Raw genomic sequence first — 16368 nt, 5'->3', positions numbered from 1 at the left:
CAAATGGCAATGAGTGCCGTCACCTAACGTGAGACCTGGTCCATGTGTCCCATCTTCTCCAGATTATCTTCTGGGATAATTCAGCGTAGCAGGAATCCCCACCCCAAATAAATCCATTGGCCAACCTCTCCTAACGGCTATCTCAGAGCGAAACACAGTTGGAGGGAGATCACTCTCATTTTGCCAGGTGCCAGAACAATAAATAACCATTCAAACCATGCCAGTATGAAATGGTAACACATCAAGGTTCCCACAACCAGTGTCTTTTCAGCTGGCTCTCACTTTTGCGTAAATTGTAATTTCATTTGTCCAGAGGATAAGGATGGTTTTTGGCACTTAGCAAGTAACATGGACGCGGGTGGTGCTGTGGGTAAAACCGCAGTGCCTAGGACTTGCCAATCGTATGGTCGGCGGTTCGAATCCCCGCGGCGGGGTGAGCTCCCGTCGTTCGGTCCCAGCTCCTGCCCACCTAGCAGTTCAAAAGCACTCTTAAGTGCAAGTAGATAAACAGGGACCACTTTATAGCGGGAAGGTAAACGGCGTTTCCGTGTGCGGCGCTGGTGCTGGCTTGCCAGTGCAGCTTCGTCACGCTGGCCACGTGACCCGGAAGTGTCTTAGGACGGCGCCGGCTCACGGCCTCTTAAGCGAGATGAGCATGCAACCCTAGAGTCGGACACGACTGCCCGTACGGGCAGGGGTACCTTTACCTTTTTAAGTAACATGGCTATCAAAATACATTTAGCGTAGCTTGTCAATCAGCATAGCAAATGCAGCCACTGGCAGGGTTATCTGTTTTTATTTTTATTTTTTGCAGATCAAACCAATATTCACACCCTTTAAGCGAAAACATAGCAACTAAAGGCCAAACTAGGCATGACATTCAGAAATGCCAACCTTAAAAAAATGCATCAGCAAGGGGGTGGGGAAGGCAAGCTAATAAACGTTGGGATTGCAGCAAACATGGAGAGAGAATTTAACAATATCCTCCCTGCAGTAGTCCTGGAGAAAACTCTTCCCACAAAACTAGTATTTGCAGGGGTTGGGGAGAATCCCTCTGGACACTAGCGGAAAATTTCCTTTCAGGGCAAATAGAAGCTTCCGGCTGTAGCTTTTAGCATCATGTATAGTTAGTCCCTGAATGATAATGATAACTATCCAAATGCTTCTTGGAATCATCATGTAAATTTTATCACAGAATGCAGAGACGTGTTTAGCACAGAAAAGCAAAATCTAGCTTTGGCAGCTAATATCTTTGAAAATAACCGAGGGGAGGGGTATGAAAATCCATGCACTTGAAAGATACTTGTGGTTTCTGAAAGCTGAAAGATCTGCTTACCAGCATATAAATTCTTATTTAAACTGAGGTTTGAGAGAAGCTCTGGGCCCTTAACTTGTGTCAGGAGTTCTTTCTATAAAATGAAATTATGAAAGCACTATTAGGAGCGGGAGTTTTGCTGATTGAAATGGCGTCTGCTGGTTCAAATGAACGCATTCATCCACCCATCAGGGGACGGGCTTCCAGAGTGCTATTTCTAAATTAGCAGTTAGAACTCCCTGCTGGCAAGGAGATCTCTAGATCTGAGCCACAGCTGTGGGCTGCTGCCCCTTGCTGTCGTCAAGTGTGTTTCTCTCTAATCCAGACAGGTCCTTTGAGTGGCTTATCTAGGTCTTTTTTCCTTCCCCGCTATCTAGGTTTATCGTCCCAATTTCCTGCGTCATCTGCAACGACATCATGGCCTACATGTTCGGCTTCTTCTTTGGACGCACCCCGCTGATTAAGGTTGGTTCTGGTCCCGAGATGGATGAACAACTCTAAGGAAAAGCTGTTTTCGGCATTGGGTTTGAATGCCTGCCAGGGCATCTGGCCTGATTGTGCTGTGTGAGAGTGTGGAGTGTGTTTGGCAGGTGCACTGGAGCACAGGAATGTAGAGAGCTGTGTTATACTGCATCAGACCATTGGTCCATCTAGTTCAGTATTGTCTGCACTGGCTGGCAGCAACTCTCCAGGCTTTCAGGCAGGAGACTCTCCCAGTCCTACCTGGGTATGCTGTGGATGGAGCCTGGGTCCTTCTGTCTGCAAGGCAGATGTGCCACTGACCTATGGCCCTTCCCCAACACTAATAATAATAATAATAATTTATTATTTATACCCTGTGCATCTGGCTGGGCTTCCCCAGCCACTCTGGGCGGCTTCCAAAAAAATATTAAACTACCGTAATACATCAAACATTAAAAGCTTCTCTAAAAAGGGCTGCCTTCAGATGTCTTCTAAAAGTCTGGTAGTTGCTGTTCTCTTTGACATCTGGTGGGAGGGCCTTCCACAGGGCGGGTGCCACCACCGAGAAGGCCCTCTGCCTGGTTCCCTGCAACTTGGCTTCTCGCAGTGAGGGAACCGCCAGAAGGCCCTCGACGCTGGACCTCAGTGTCTGGGTAGAACAATGGGGGTGGAGATGCTCCTTCAGGGATACTGGGCCGAAGCCATTTAGGGCTTTAAAGGTCAGCACCAACACTTTGAATTGTGCTCGGAAACAAAACTTAGTTTGGGGACTTCTGTCCCGTCCGATGTGTTCATGGAGACTCTGGCGGCTTCTGCAGCTCCTCCCTTTTAATGTTCTTGCCTGTTCCTGTATCTCCAGCTCTCCCCAAAGAAGACCTGGGAAGGCTTTATTGGAGGGTTCTTTGCCACCGTGGTGTTCGGCCTGCTAGTAAGTTGCTTCTTTCCCTATCGGTTAAGAACAAAAGTTGTGTTGGGCCTTGGAGCAACAGGCAGTGTTACCCATAAAGCAGCCTCATGGAGATGGATGGTGGAAGTCTGGGGCCTGTTGAGGGCGACAGGCCTGCCCCACAGAGCACCGTCAACCCACCAGGACGTTCTCTGAATGGTAGCCTGCTTTTGTGAATTTACAATCATCACCTGAGACCCTTCTTGTGCTTCCTCTCCATGGGAGGTGCGGAGGGTGGCAACATGAGAAAGGGCCTTTATAGTGGTGGCTCCTCATTTCTGGAATGCTCTCCCCATTGGGGGGGGGGGCTACTGGCGCCAGGCAAAAGCTTTCCTCTTCGACCTGGCCTTTGCCTTTTAACTATCTATTGCCTTTTTCCCTGGGTGGGATGTTTTAATGTAGCTGGTGCTTGTTTTACTTCAGATAGTGTAGGTCACTTGGAGTTGCTGTGGCTAAAAAAAAATAAAAAAGAGCGACAATTTTGATAGTAATAATAATAATAATTCAGTTCAGGAATCTAGAACTAAAACACCCAAGTAGCTATCCAATACAGCAGTAATATTTGGGCTCAGAGCCTGAAAGAAATCTAGGCAAAGCATGAGAATAATTTACACATTTCTGTCAAACCTGGTTCCCAAGGCCAGGGGTCAGCAAACTTTTTCAGCAGGGGGCCAGTGCACTGTCCCTCAGACCTTGTGGGGGGCCGGACTATATTTTGAAGGGGAAAAAAGATGAACGAATTCCTATGCCCCACAAATAACCCAGAGATGCATTTTAAATAAAAGGACACATTCTACTCATGTAAAAGCATACTGATTCCTGGGCTGTCCGCAGGCTGGCTTTAGAAGGCGATTGGGCCGGATCTGGCCCCCGGGCCTTAGTTTGCCTACCCATGCTCCTAGCCATCCAGCTGGTCCACTTAAAATAAATATCTGAAGGGCTGTCCCATGGAAGACAGAGCAAGCTTGTTTTCTGCTGCTCCAGGGCGTAGGTCCTGAACCAGTGGATTCAAATGACAAGAAAGGAGATTTTAAATAACCTTTAAGAATACAGTGGTACCTCGGGTTACAGACGCTTCAGGTTACAGACTCCGCTAACCCAGAAATAGTACCTCGGGTTAAGAACTTTGCTTCAGGTTGAGAACAGAAATCGGGCTCCGGCGGTAGCAGGAGGCCCCATTAGCTAAAGTGGTGCTTCAGGTTAAGAACTGTTTCAGGTTAAGAACAGACCTCCAGAACGAATTAAGTGCTTAACCCGAGGTACCACTGTATTCTGCTTGGAAGAGTGATTTGACAATGGAACAGACTTCATTGGTTGCTGATGGACTCTCCTTCACTGGAAGTTTTCAAAAAGAGGTTGGATAACCATGTTCACTGAAACCGGGAACCGACTTGTCTGTTTTGACTGTCGGACCCATCTTCTTCAGGAAATGCAATGGCGCCCAGCACGCTTTCGTTGCGCGGTGCTGAGTCATTCCGCTTCTCCCGGCTACGGCAGAGTTTCTTCGGTAGCAGTGTGCCTGTGTAAGGATTTAGCATCACGGCAGTAAAACTCTTACACAGCTTCTTCTATTCTGCGAAGCTTTAATGTACAGCAGCAAAACAGTAACGGGACGCGGGTGGCGCTGTGGGTTAAACCACAGAGCCTAGGACTTGCTGATCAGAAGGTCGGCGGTTCGAATCCCCGCGACGGGGTGAGCTCCCGTTGCTCGGTCCCTGCTCCTGCCAACCTAGCAGTTCAAAAGCACGTCAAAGTGCAAGTAGATAAATAGGAACCGCTCCAGCAGGAAGGTAAATGACGTTTCCGTGTGCTGCTCTGGTTCGCCAGAAGCGGCTTAGTCATGCTAGCCACATGACCCGGAAGCTGTATGCTGGCTCCCTCGGCCAATAAAGCAAGATGAGCGCCACAACCCCAGAGTTGGCCACGACTGGACCTAATGGTCAGGGGTCCCTTTACCTTTACCTTAGCAAAACAGTAAGTCATCCAGGAGAGAGCAATTACATGTTGCCTCTCCTTTGCAGCCAAAACAGAAAGTAAAAGTAAGTTCACATTCGTACGTGATGTCATTTCCCTTGAGCTATTAACCCTGTAAGCTCTGGGACACCTCGCAGGCCACCTGTCAGGGATTCTCTAGCTCTCATTCCTGCTTGCAGGGGCTTGGACTAAATGGCCCTTCCAACTCCGCTGTGATTCATATCAGAGTTCCTTGGCAGTGATTTACCTTTTGCCTCTTCCGTTTCCCTCTCCGCCCCACCCTCAACCCAGCTGTCGTATGTGATGTCTGGATACAGATGCTTCGTGTGCCCCGTGGAGTTTAACAACGACACCAACAGCTTCACCGTGGACTGTGAGCCCCCCGAGCTCTTCCAGCTGCAAGAATACAACATCCCCTTGGTGCTTCAGTCTGTCGTCGGCTGGGTAGGCATTCAGGTCGAAGCATTCAGGTTTGGAAAACTTCTGAGAACATAAGGAGAGCTTGCTGGATCAGGCCAAACGTCCAGCCTGTCCAGCATCTTGTTCTCATGGTGGCCAACCAGATACCTATAAGCCAGGACCCCCGAGCACAAGGGCACTCCCCCCTCCTGCGTTTTCCAGCAAGTGGTATTCAGAAACTTTGCTGGTTCCAGCAACCTAGCCTAGTAGTCATTGATAGCCCTCTCGTCCATGAATCTTTTATGAATCTCTTTTAAAGCCATCTAGGTTAGTAGCCATCACTTCCACTTGTGGGAGAGAGTTCCATAGTTGATAACTATGTGCATGATTTCTTTTACTATTATCATTAGTTCATTTATATTCCACCTTTTTCTCCAGGGAGCTCAAGGTGGTTCTCCCTCTCCACACAACAACCCTCTTGTGGGAATGTTCAGGGATGCAGGAGAGGATATATTGTTGGATTATATCCTTTTCCAACTTGTGTTAACAAGTTCCACAATTTAGCAGAGTAACATTCCCCTTTTTAAACTTGCAGCGGATGCGTATGCTCAGGCTCGCTAAAGCCTCTATAATGTTCTGGTATTTTCCCCTTATTCCCTCATAAAAGATAAGACACGACACACTCTTCTATAAAAGTATAAAAAGAGTTTACTCACATTCTGTTCACAATTGGATCCCAGAAGGCAGACTTAGCTTAGAAAAGTAACATACACCTGGAAACTATCTCATAAGAAGGCAGTCCCTTTGTCCTCTCTTGGCTGGAAGCCAAGAGAACATCTTTGGCTAAGCAGATGTTGCTTCTTCGATGCATGTAGTCAAAGAGAGAGATATGGCTGCCCTGGTCACATGCAGAGGAAGTCTGTCCCAGCCCAAAAGGAAACAGGATGTTTACCTGCTGGCTGGACAAACTTTCCTCCCCATGTGTAAACATGTTCACTCTAGGAATGTTGTACTTGACTGCTCTTGAGTTTCACATCCCACACCTCTGAGGTAGGATAGGCTGAGAGGCAATGACGGGGGCCCCTGAGCTTTATGGCCAAGTGAGGATTTGAACCCTGGTCTACAAGGTCTTAGTTCAACAACCTAACCATTGTGCCACACTGTTTTACTAAAGCGGGTGTGTGCGATGATTGACGGCTACCAGCTTATACGTTCAGCAGAATCAAGCACAACTTTCCCTGGACTGTACCAGGGCAAGTGAGGGAGGGTCTGAATCTACCCTACAAAAGTGAGCTCCTTTGTTGAGAAAATGAGGACGTATGAGAGAAATGTTCTGCCTCTGCGTTTTGCTACATGTGGACATTTTGGGAAGGGGATGTGTGCGGGGGGGAAGGATTTGTGGAGAGCACATATATATATAGTGCTTCCTCCCCCTACATAATTGCGGTCCGAAAATGGTGCAGTCCAGAAAAAAAGAACAATTCTGCTGAACTTGTGGACACCCACAGATGAAGGACAGATGAAGGAAAATGTTTCTGCACGCATCGTTAAACTAGGGAACTCCCTTCCGCAGGAGGCACTGATGCCAACGAACTTGGGTAGCTTTCAGAGAGGACTGGGCAAATTCATGGAAGAGACGGCTCTACTCATGCTTCTGAATGCCTGTTGCTGGATATCGCAGGAGGAGGAGGAGAGTGCTTGAATCCTGCATGCAGGGTAACTGGCTGATGAGAACAGCATGATGGACTAGATAGGCCATTGGCCCGATTCAGCAGGCTATCCTTACGTTCTTACACTGGTTTGACATCATCTGATAGTGGTGATTACAGCACAAGATATTATAGGCTGTCCCGTGAATCCGTTGGATGAAATAGCAGAACGTTGCCTCAGGAGAGTGAGGAAAATTCTCAGGGATAATTTACAGCCTGGCCGGCACTTTCTTGATCTCCTGCCCTCGGGCAGAAGATATAGAAACATGATTAGTAGATATAGAAACATGATTAGTCGCACCAACAGGGTAAAGAACAGCTTCTATCCGTGGGCTGTTAGGCTGCTGAATGAAAAGATAACAACAGGGCAACTGACTTTCGGGTTTGGTGGGTGCGTAAACGAGGGGAATTAAGTCGTAAGACTGCAAGTATAATAGGCAGGATTTGCAGAGCCGTTTTCCAGCTCACCTACCCGCCGGTGTGAAGTTCTGGCGTGGCAGAGCTTCTTCAACTGACAGTGCCCCCCACCCCCTTCTCCTTTCTCCAGAAAACAGTTCGGATGTACCCCTTCCAGATCCACAGCATTGCACTCTCGACTTTCGCCTCCCTCATCGGTCCCTTCGGAGGGTTTTTTGCCAGCGGATTTAAAAGAGCTTTCAAGATCAAGGTATGGCACAGCGGGAAAGAGAGGCAACCTTGAAAGAGCATGGTCAGGATGGCAGGTCTATTGAACCCACTTCAGTTCTAATAAAACGTTTCCTGGAATATATTTGTTATCGTTCTATTTCTCTGTATCCTGCCTTTTCCCCAGACTCAAGGCAGCTTACACAGATTAAAACAACACAGATAAAGAAAAAAGAAAGCTAAAAACATGCAAAATATTTTAAGTAATTAAAACTCTAATGGAATAGTTATCTAGATATTATATTATACCCCACTTTTATTATCTACATATCAAAATGTCTTGCAGTGATAAAATGTACAGTTTACAAAACTTAAAACCGTTTTTACTGTATATGTAAATTTACAAGGGGTTTTTTAATTAAAAAAATCAAATGTTTATATAAAATATAGGAGCTCGATTTCAAAAACAGAAATCCTTCTCCTTAAAGTCTGGGTTAGTAAACAAGAAGTGAAACAATTTAGATTCCATAACTTCCAGTGGGGTGTGAACAGACTGAGGACTCTTTGTTTGGTAGGGGCTGATGGGTGTGGAAATTAGTGATGATCTTTTCCTCCTCCCTGTTTCCTGGTGTCAAGAGGGCAGGTGGGTTTGGATCAGGAATCCCCTCCACCTGCCAGGGCATACACACTCTCTACTTTTCTCCCTCGATTGCGCAGGACTTTGCCAACACCATCCCAGGGCACGGAGGCATCATGGATCGGTTTGACTGCCAGTACTTGATGGCCACCTTTGTGAATGTATACATTGCAAGCTTTATCAGGTGAGATGATGGTTTGGTTTGGTTTCGGGTTGCACCATCAATCCTTGGGTTCTCTTTTTCTAAAATTATATCTTTATTGGCTTTTGAAAATGCAGCTGTAAAAAGGCAAAGAGATGTACAGCTCATTAAGAGGAGAACAAAGAACCACAACTGTGACTGAACGGAGTAGAGAGGTTTTTTACAACATCATCGATATTAAGAAATAAACATGGAGTGATGGGTCAGAGTGAAATCAGAACAGAAGCCGTTAGTAAGAGAATTAATTGGTTGGGGAAGGGAGCAGTCAGAAACAGGTCTAGGCTAGGCAAAAGAAATATCCATCAGGAGGAAGGCGAATACCCCTCCAGAGCTATGCATGAGTCATTGGAGGTTTGTATAACACACTATTATTGCTTATAAAAGTTACAAATGACTTATCTCGAATGGGTCTGGTTTAGCCAAACCTCAGTTGACTCTGGGACGGTGAATCAAATATTCTGAGGGTACAATTTCCCCATACCATCTCTAATCATCTTTGTGTTCTCAGTTCAGAGGATAGGAGGGTGGAGAGAATGTGAGGCTGGGATCAAAGGAATTCCTCGCTCAGTGTCAAAGGAGAGCCTGACGGTGGAATTAAAAGGCAGACTCGCCTTAGCCATTAATCCCAGTAGCAACATAAAACAAGGCATGGGTCTACAGCAGGGTTTTCTAATCCTGGGTATCCAGCTGTTTTTGGACTACAACTCCCATCATCCCTAGCCAGCAGTACCAGTGGTCAGGGATGATGGGAACTGTAGTCCAGCTGGCCACCCAATTTTGGGAAACCTTGGTCTGTGGGAAGCCTCCCCTTCCAAACGTTCCCAGCCTGGTGAGGTGACAAGATTGCCCTATTCTTCTTCACTAGGGAGCCAGTGTGGTGTAGTGGTTAAGAACGGTAGACTCGTAATCTGGGGAACCGGGTTCGCTTCCCTTCTCCTCCACATGCAGCTGCTGGGTGACCTTGGGCCACTCACACTTCTCTGAAGTCTCTCAGCCCCACTCACCTCACAGAGTGTTCGTTGTGGAGGAGGAAGGGAAAGGAGAATGTTAGCCGCTTTGAGACTCCTTCGGGTAGTGATAAAGCGGGATATCAAATCCAAACTCTTATCTTCTTCTCACTCCAGGGGTCCTAATCCGAGCAAGCTCATCCAGCAGCTGCTGACTCTGCGACCAGATCAGCAGCTGAATATCTTCAACACGCTAAAGGCCCACCTGGTGGACAAGGGCACGCTGGCTGGCTCTGAGGATGCGTAGGCACCTGTGCTGTCAGGATGGGACTGAGCCTGGGCAAGCCCCTCACCCCCCAGAGCAAACCCTCTCCCAGCTTGCCTGATTTAGGACAATAACCAAGCCTCATGTCTCTCACTTCCTTTTCCTTATAAAAGGTTTGCATTTGTGCATTTTTAAAAAGAAATGTTTCTATATCTCTGTGGCGGTGGTTTGGAGCAAACAGAGGGGAGCTTTTAGCTGGGAAGGAATTGTGGCCCGGAAGGAGGCGCTCGGCTGATGGTTTTGGAAGGTGGTTTTACCCCTCGGATCTGCCCGGTGGTTTTTCTTATTCCCAGATGTGTACAGAAAGTCGTGCGAGGCTCGTTCTACTCTCAGAGCAGCGGTGCTTTTCTAGCAGGGAGAGGGAAGCGACAGGGAAGAGTGCCAAATAGCGTGGGTTAAAAAAAGAAAGAAGGCAGGGGTGTTGAATCAAAATTACCTGGATTATGCACTCCTGTTCCACCATCCTGGCTTCCTTATCTGTGAGATGGATCCGGTGCTGCGTATTGCATTTGGCAAACGCCCAGGTTCCTAAGTCCAGTGAAGTGAGCAGTTTTCCCCAATCTGCGTCCCCGTTCACCACACAAACATCCAACAATTTGGTGGTGCAAAGAGCCATCCTTAGTGCCATGTGTATAAATGTTGAGTGGGTTTTCACAGAGATGGGTTGGAGATCTTGCCCACCCCCAGGTCAGCCAAGAAAATTGGGATCCAGGGGCCCTTTGCTCACGGAAGCAGCTCGAGAGCCAGGAAGACTCAAGGACAGCGATGCCAAATGTCCTAAGTGGCCCTTCTGCAAGCGGGGGGGGGGGGGGGAGGCAAGGGCTCCCACCCTGCCCTGGAAACAGCTGCCCTTGTCTCGTTTCCGTGCAGGGGAAATCCCTGCCAGCAGGAGAAGGTGCTTCCTCTTCTAACCCAGTTTCCTGCGCAGAAATGGATGCATGTTGCTCCCTGTCCTTGTGGCGTCGCCATATTTCTTGCATTGCTGGCAGAAAAGGATGCAAAGTTCACCTGCTGCTGTGCTGTTCTTGATAAGCAGGGGGCATTTATCTATGTTCCTGAAGCAGAGCGAACCATTTGCCACAGAAAAAATTGGAAGACCATGAAGGCAAATGCATTTTCATTTCATTTTTTTTAGGTTTTATTTCACAAATTCTACTGAACATTTTTTTGGTTTTTTTGCTTCTTCTTTTTTTAAGCCTTCCTTCATTTTGGAGGAAAAGTACCTGGATAGATGGATATTGAGGCAGGACACCTGGCCTCTTGGGGACTTCAAGGGGTTGTAAAGGAGCAGAGGCTCGCCATTGCATTGTCCAGCTCATGCAGCTGTTTTAGTCCCTGCTGTTGTGAGGTTCCTGTTTGTCTTCAGCCCCCTCAAACGCTCCCCCTGGATCCTCGTTCCCAAGGCACTGGTCCCACTTTCAGTTGCAGAAAGGGACTCATATGACTGAAAGCTCATGCATAAAAAAGGCATTATCAGGACACAGAAGGTGAGAGGGTGAGGATAAAGATTCTGTTAGTTTTCCATTTGAAGGCGTGTTTGTGTGTGTGTTTGGGGATTTATTTGTTTTGGGTTTTGTTGGAAGGAGGAAATTTCAACCACGTTGAGCCCCCATCACAGCCTGAAGTGGTCCAGCCTTGATTCAGATTTACGTATGCTTTGAGATCTGGACCTGAGTCACGGAGCAGCTGCTAGCTTAGGTGTAATACCACGCAAGTGTCTCTTGACGTGGTTCCACTTCAGGGCCAACCTTGACCGCCTGTGCTGTCACTTCCTCTGTTACAGAAGAGAGTGCGTGAGGAGCACTTCGCGGTAGGCTGATTAGCTTTTTCTTCTTTTTTAAGGTGTATTTTTGAGAGCTGCTCACTTATACTGTTTTGCTGCCTCTTCTGGTATATTCCCTCATCCCATCTGCCCCAAACACTCTCGGGTTCGGAGTCCAGGCATCTGAAACCACATGGTGGGAGAAGCTTATTGAATTGAGGGGGGTTGCAGGGAAATATTTTTGCCCCACTCTTCCTTTTGCTCTGCTGTCAATATGCCCCCCCAAAGGAAACAGTCTTTATTTCTGATCTAACAATGGCCTTTAACCACAGCTGACCCCTAAATTGGACTTGCCTGCCATTTTGATGGGAAGTTTTGGGTTTTGATACCTAAAAAAGGGCAAGTCTGTGTGTGTGTGTGTGTGTGTGTGTGTTTGAACTTAGTGTTTTGACCTTGGGGGAAGCAGGACAGAAAGCAGAATGGGTATGTGGGGCAACGAGTGGCCATGCAACAGTAATTAATTAATAAACAAAATTGGGGGAGGGGCTTCAAGCGGGGTCTCTGTTTCATTGACATTTCCTGATTCCAGCTAAATTCAGCTATTTGGCTGGTGGCCACAATCCCTTGCATCCTGCCTCCGAAAGGGAACTGGAAAAGAACAGTGTATCCTAGACCTTTATACACACACACATATATATATACCTGCAACAGCCAACAACACTTCTAATATATAAGGCTCGTTGTGTGCACTCTGTCTGGATAGTTGTGTACTGTTCTGGGATTGCTTCTCATGTCAGTTCATTTCAGGTACTGGGTGGGTTCTGTGTCCCAGCGCATGAGTGACATGCTGGACATCCCTGCAGTCTACAGATGCTTGCAAGAGCCAGTCTTGGGTATAAGTCAAACAAAGTGCTGGCATTTCTGTTGCAAAGGCACCACAGGAGCACCCCTGAGAACTGGCACTCATTTAAGGTTACCCAGAACAGGAAGGATTCACATACTGGTTTTAGGCATTAGATGACAACATTATGGACGGTTTTATGTTCGATACCTTTTTTTTTGTTTTTAATGGCATAATAGTTTACTCTTTCGGGGAGCTCAAAGAGGGCTGTGACCCAGCCATATTAGAAAAGGGCTGCTCAGGGATCCAGCGCATTAACCCAGAGACAGCCGGTTCCTCCAAGGGGCTGAGTGGGAGAGAGTCTCTCCTGCCCAAAGGGAAGCCTGTGGGTCTTACTTCAGTTGCACACAGGTACCAAAGGTCTGGCACCTGGTAAGGGGAGCAGCAGGTCACAAAAGGCAATTTGGTATGCAGTGGGGTTGCTTAAGGGGTCAGTGGTGTGGGTGTATTTGCTGGTGAAAAAACCCTGAGTTAGCCTGGAGTTGAGCAGGATTAAATTGGGGCGCCGTAGCTATTACTTAGAGTGTGTGCTCCAGATTCTAGGCCTAGTCAGGCCAAAGTGTGTCCTTTTCCCTGGTAGGCTGGCCTTATTGCCTGGCACACGGCACACGCGCACACTAGCAAGCCAGGTGGAGCTGGAGGTGTGTTGCGCGTCACACCTGAGCCAGGTGACCTTGGCCCACCTCCCCACAATCCCAGTGGTAGCTGGGCCCTGCACACCTCTCACGGGATAGGGAAGGTGGATCCAGAGGGGTTGTGTGAGGAGGCTGGATTTCACAGGGGTTGGAGCTGGCCCAAGTCCAGATTCTGCATTCTTTGGGGCTGAACTCAGTCAGGAGAGAGAGACCAAAGCAGTGTCTCTGGAGTGGGAGCTGGGCACTCACTTGCAAGGCGGTTGTGATGCTTTGAGGGGGGATCTGGAAGGCCGGCTGAGTGGAGTTGGGGACAGAAGAACTGGGGAACACTGGTCAACTCTCTCCCCCCCCAATTAAAAGACCCTTTGCTTAACTGGTACTGGTTGCTTAGCAGAAGTATGAGATTTAACGTTTCAGGAGCTTGAAGGCTGATGTCCTCATAACTCCCCTTTGTTATATCAAAGATGGGGTCCCAGGGCGTATATTTTGGGGTGCTTTGCCACTTGTATCTGAGGGGGACTCCTTGCCCCGCTTGCTAGCAAGGGCTCCCAGAAGGAATCCTTAACTGCCTCTAGACAACAGACTTCCCAAGCATCAAAGCAGACTCTTCGCCATCACTTCCCAACCTTTCTCAGTCCCTCCCCAATTCTTTCTGCTAACAGCTCTGTATGTTTGGAGGGGTAGCTTAGGTTGACAGAAAAGTCCCGCATTCACAATATCTAAAGCTGGCAATACAACCATTGTGCTCATCGGCATGTCTGTGTCAACGAGAACTTGTGAACCCCTTTGATGCCCCGGTGACATCTTTCTGCACTCACAGACTCTCTCCTCCTGTTTTTCTTCTTCTGATGTGCTTATCCCTTCCACAAATCCTCTGCTTTATTTCTCTGTGCTTTTGTCTTTTACAGGGGGAATATTGGTGGTTGGTTTCTTTTGGGTTTTGTTTTCTTGCAGACACTTGTAGGCTTGCCTCTGTTACTTTTGGGTTCATTTGACTGTCAGAATGTGAAATATTATATAAAGGTATTTTATCCTATTTATATACAGTAATATTGTTAAATAAAAATGTATCTAAACTGTTTGTGTGCGTGTGCGTGCAGTTATTTACGCCAAGCAGAAGGGTTTGTTTTATTCTATTTTTTGTTTTTAAAATTTTTATTTGCATTTTCAAAAACAACTTTGTACCAAAGTTACAACTTTGTACCAAATACAGCATATATACTACTACTACTACTACTACTACTACTACTACTACTACTACAACAACGGGACGCGGGTGGCGCTGTGGGTTAAACCACAGAGCCTAGGACTTGCCGATCAGAAGGGTGGCGGTTCGAATCCCCGTGACGGGGTGAGCTCCCATTCCTCGGTCCCAACTCCTGCCAACCTAGCAGTTTGAAAGCACGTCAAAGTGCAAGTAGATAAATAGGCACCACTCCGGTGGGAAGGTAAACGGCGTTTCTGTGCGCTGTTCTGGTTCGCCAGAAGCTGCTTAGTCATTCTGGCCACATAACCCAGAAGCTGTTCGCCGGCTCCCTCGGCCAATAAAGTGAGATGAGCGCCGCAACCCCAGAGTCGGCCACGACTGCACCTAATGGTCAGGGGTCCCTTTACCTTTACCTTTGCTACTACTACTACTACTACTACTAATAATAAAATTTTATTTATATTCCGCCCTCCCCAGCCGAAGCCTGGCTCAGAGCGGCTAACAACAGTAAAAATAACACAGTTTACATAAAATCACAATCAATTAATTGAAATACATTCTAAAATCAATTCATTCTAAAATTCATATATACTATATGATTGCCTGTCACTATACATATACTATATGACGGATTGTCACTATATTAAATGCCTCTTAAGATGCGATTGTACTCTACAGCAGCAGGTGGTTGTGCTGGTCGGGGGCGCTGTTGGGGAGTCCAAAATGGGGAGGCTGACCTCATGGAACACTGTCTGTGAGAGTCCCATGGACTGCAAGAAGATCAAACCTATCCATTCTGAAGGAAATCAGCCCTGAGGGCTCACTGGAAGGACAGATCGTGAAGCTGAGGCTCCAGTACTTTGGCCACCTCATGAGAAGAGAAGACTCCCTGGAAAAGACCCTGATGCTGGGAAAGATGGAGGGCACAAGGAGAAGGGGACGACAGAGGACGAGATGGTTGGATAGTGTTCTCAAAGCTACCAGCATGAGTTTGACCAAACTGCGGGAGGCAGTGGAAGACAGGAGTGCCTGGCGTGGTCTGGTCCAGGGGGACACGAAGAGTCGGACACGACTAAACAACAACAAATTTTTGACATTATTTTTTAGGGGGGAAACCTAGTCTTATACACAGAAAAATACAGTATATATAAATTTTTATTGGTTTTACATAATTTTCACATTTTAACTTTAACCATTTCAAACATTAAAATAAAATGTTCATTCTTCTTCCCTCCCTCTGTGGGTTCTGTGTTTAAAATCAAGTATTCTTCATCTTTTACCTTTATCCATCTATTATATATCCACAGTTATCATAGTTGATTCCACATTACAAGTGTCATCACATCCCTGCCAAAGGTTTAACTGTTTACAGTAGTCTTTTAAATATGTGGAAAATTTACTCCAGTCTTTTAGGAATACTTGATCTTCCTGGTTTCTGACCTTCCCCCTCAGTTTCGCCATCCCTGCATACTCCATCAGTTTAGTCTTCCATTCTTTTGTTGGTACTTCTTCATCTCTGGGCTAGAAGCATTCTCGCTGCCATCGTTCCATACATAAAAAGTACTTTATCTTCTCTTGGTAGCTCTTTACCTATTATACCTAGTAGAAAGGCTTCTGGTTTTTTAACAAATGTATTTTTAAACATTTTCTTTAGTTCATTAAATATCAATTCCCAGACAGCCTTTACCAATGTACATGTCCACCACATATGGTAAAGAGTACCCTCCTTCCCTTTACATTTCCAACACAAATTTGAACTAGTTTTATACATTTTTGCAATTTCAGTTCGTGTTGGATACCAACCACACATCATTTTCATATCATTTTCCTTCAACGAACAGCACGCAGTAAATTTTATGTCCTCTTTCCATAACTTTTCCCAAGATGAAAGTTGTATACCCTTCCAAAAGCAATTTGTACATTTTTGATAATGCAAATTTGTAGCATTGTTCACAGTCTGATCTAAAGGCGATGCCACGCTCGCGGCATGTTGCCAGACGTTTCCCACAATCATGAGCTGAGTTGCACACACAAAACCCATAAAACTTTCTGGTTGTAATCTCCCCCCCACCCCCAGGGCCAAATATAGGTTTGATGAGGCCCTAAGTTACTGAAGGTAATGGGGTCCTTTATATGTCCCGCTGTCCTTTGTCAACAACAAACTGCCACTGTTTTTGTGATGAATGCATGCTATATAGTAATTTATGGACCTAATAGGTATCTAAAGCCATTTGTACATGCAGAATGTAGGCACCCTATATATAGAAATGAGCAAACCAGTGATATTTTAGGGAGCAGGCTAGCAGGTGGGGCCCATTACTTA

At 46.7% G+C, this 16368-nt stretch overlaps 1 protein-coding gene across 2 annotated transcripts in view; it reads left to right on the top strand.

The window, feature by feature from the left end:
* CDS2 (CDP-diacylglycerol synthase 2) overlaps positions 1-13919 on the top strand; it is a 46483-nt gene extending 32564 nt beyond the window's left edge. The window contains exons 8-14 of one of the 2 annotated variants that reach the window (XR_014551816.1): positions 1693-1780; positions 2637-2705; positions 4989-5141; positions 7353-7472; positions 8147-8250; positions 9393-11963; positions 12244-13919. Coding sequence is in view for 1 of the 2 variants with exons in the window: in XM_083629541.1 (XP_083485667.1) it covers positions 1693-1780; positions 2637-2705; positions 4989-5141; positions 7353-7472; positions 8147-8250; positions 9393-9522 (664 nt within the window). In the remaining variant the exon portion in view is untranslated. Of the gene's footprint in view, positions 1-1692; positions 1781-2636; positions 2706-4988; positions 5142-7352; positions 7473-8146; positions 8251-9392 lie in introns of both variants that reach the window. The other variant, XM_083629541.1, reaches the window with a different exon arrangement.
* The last annotated feature ends 2449 nt before the right edge of the window (positions 13920-16368 follow it).

This window comes from Podarcis filfolensis, assembly GCF_964270895.1.
Source record: "Podarcis filfolensis genome assembly, chromosome: 8".
Taxonomy (NCBI): Eukaryota; Metazoa; Chordata; class Lepidosauria; order Squamata; family Lacertidae; genus Podarcis; species Podarcis filfolensis.
Note: the sequence above shows the minus strand (reverse complement) of the source record. Positions and strands in the feature narration are given on the sequence as shown.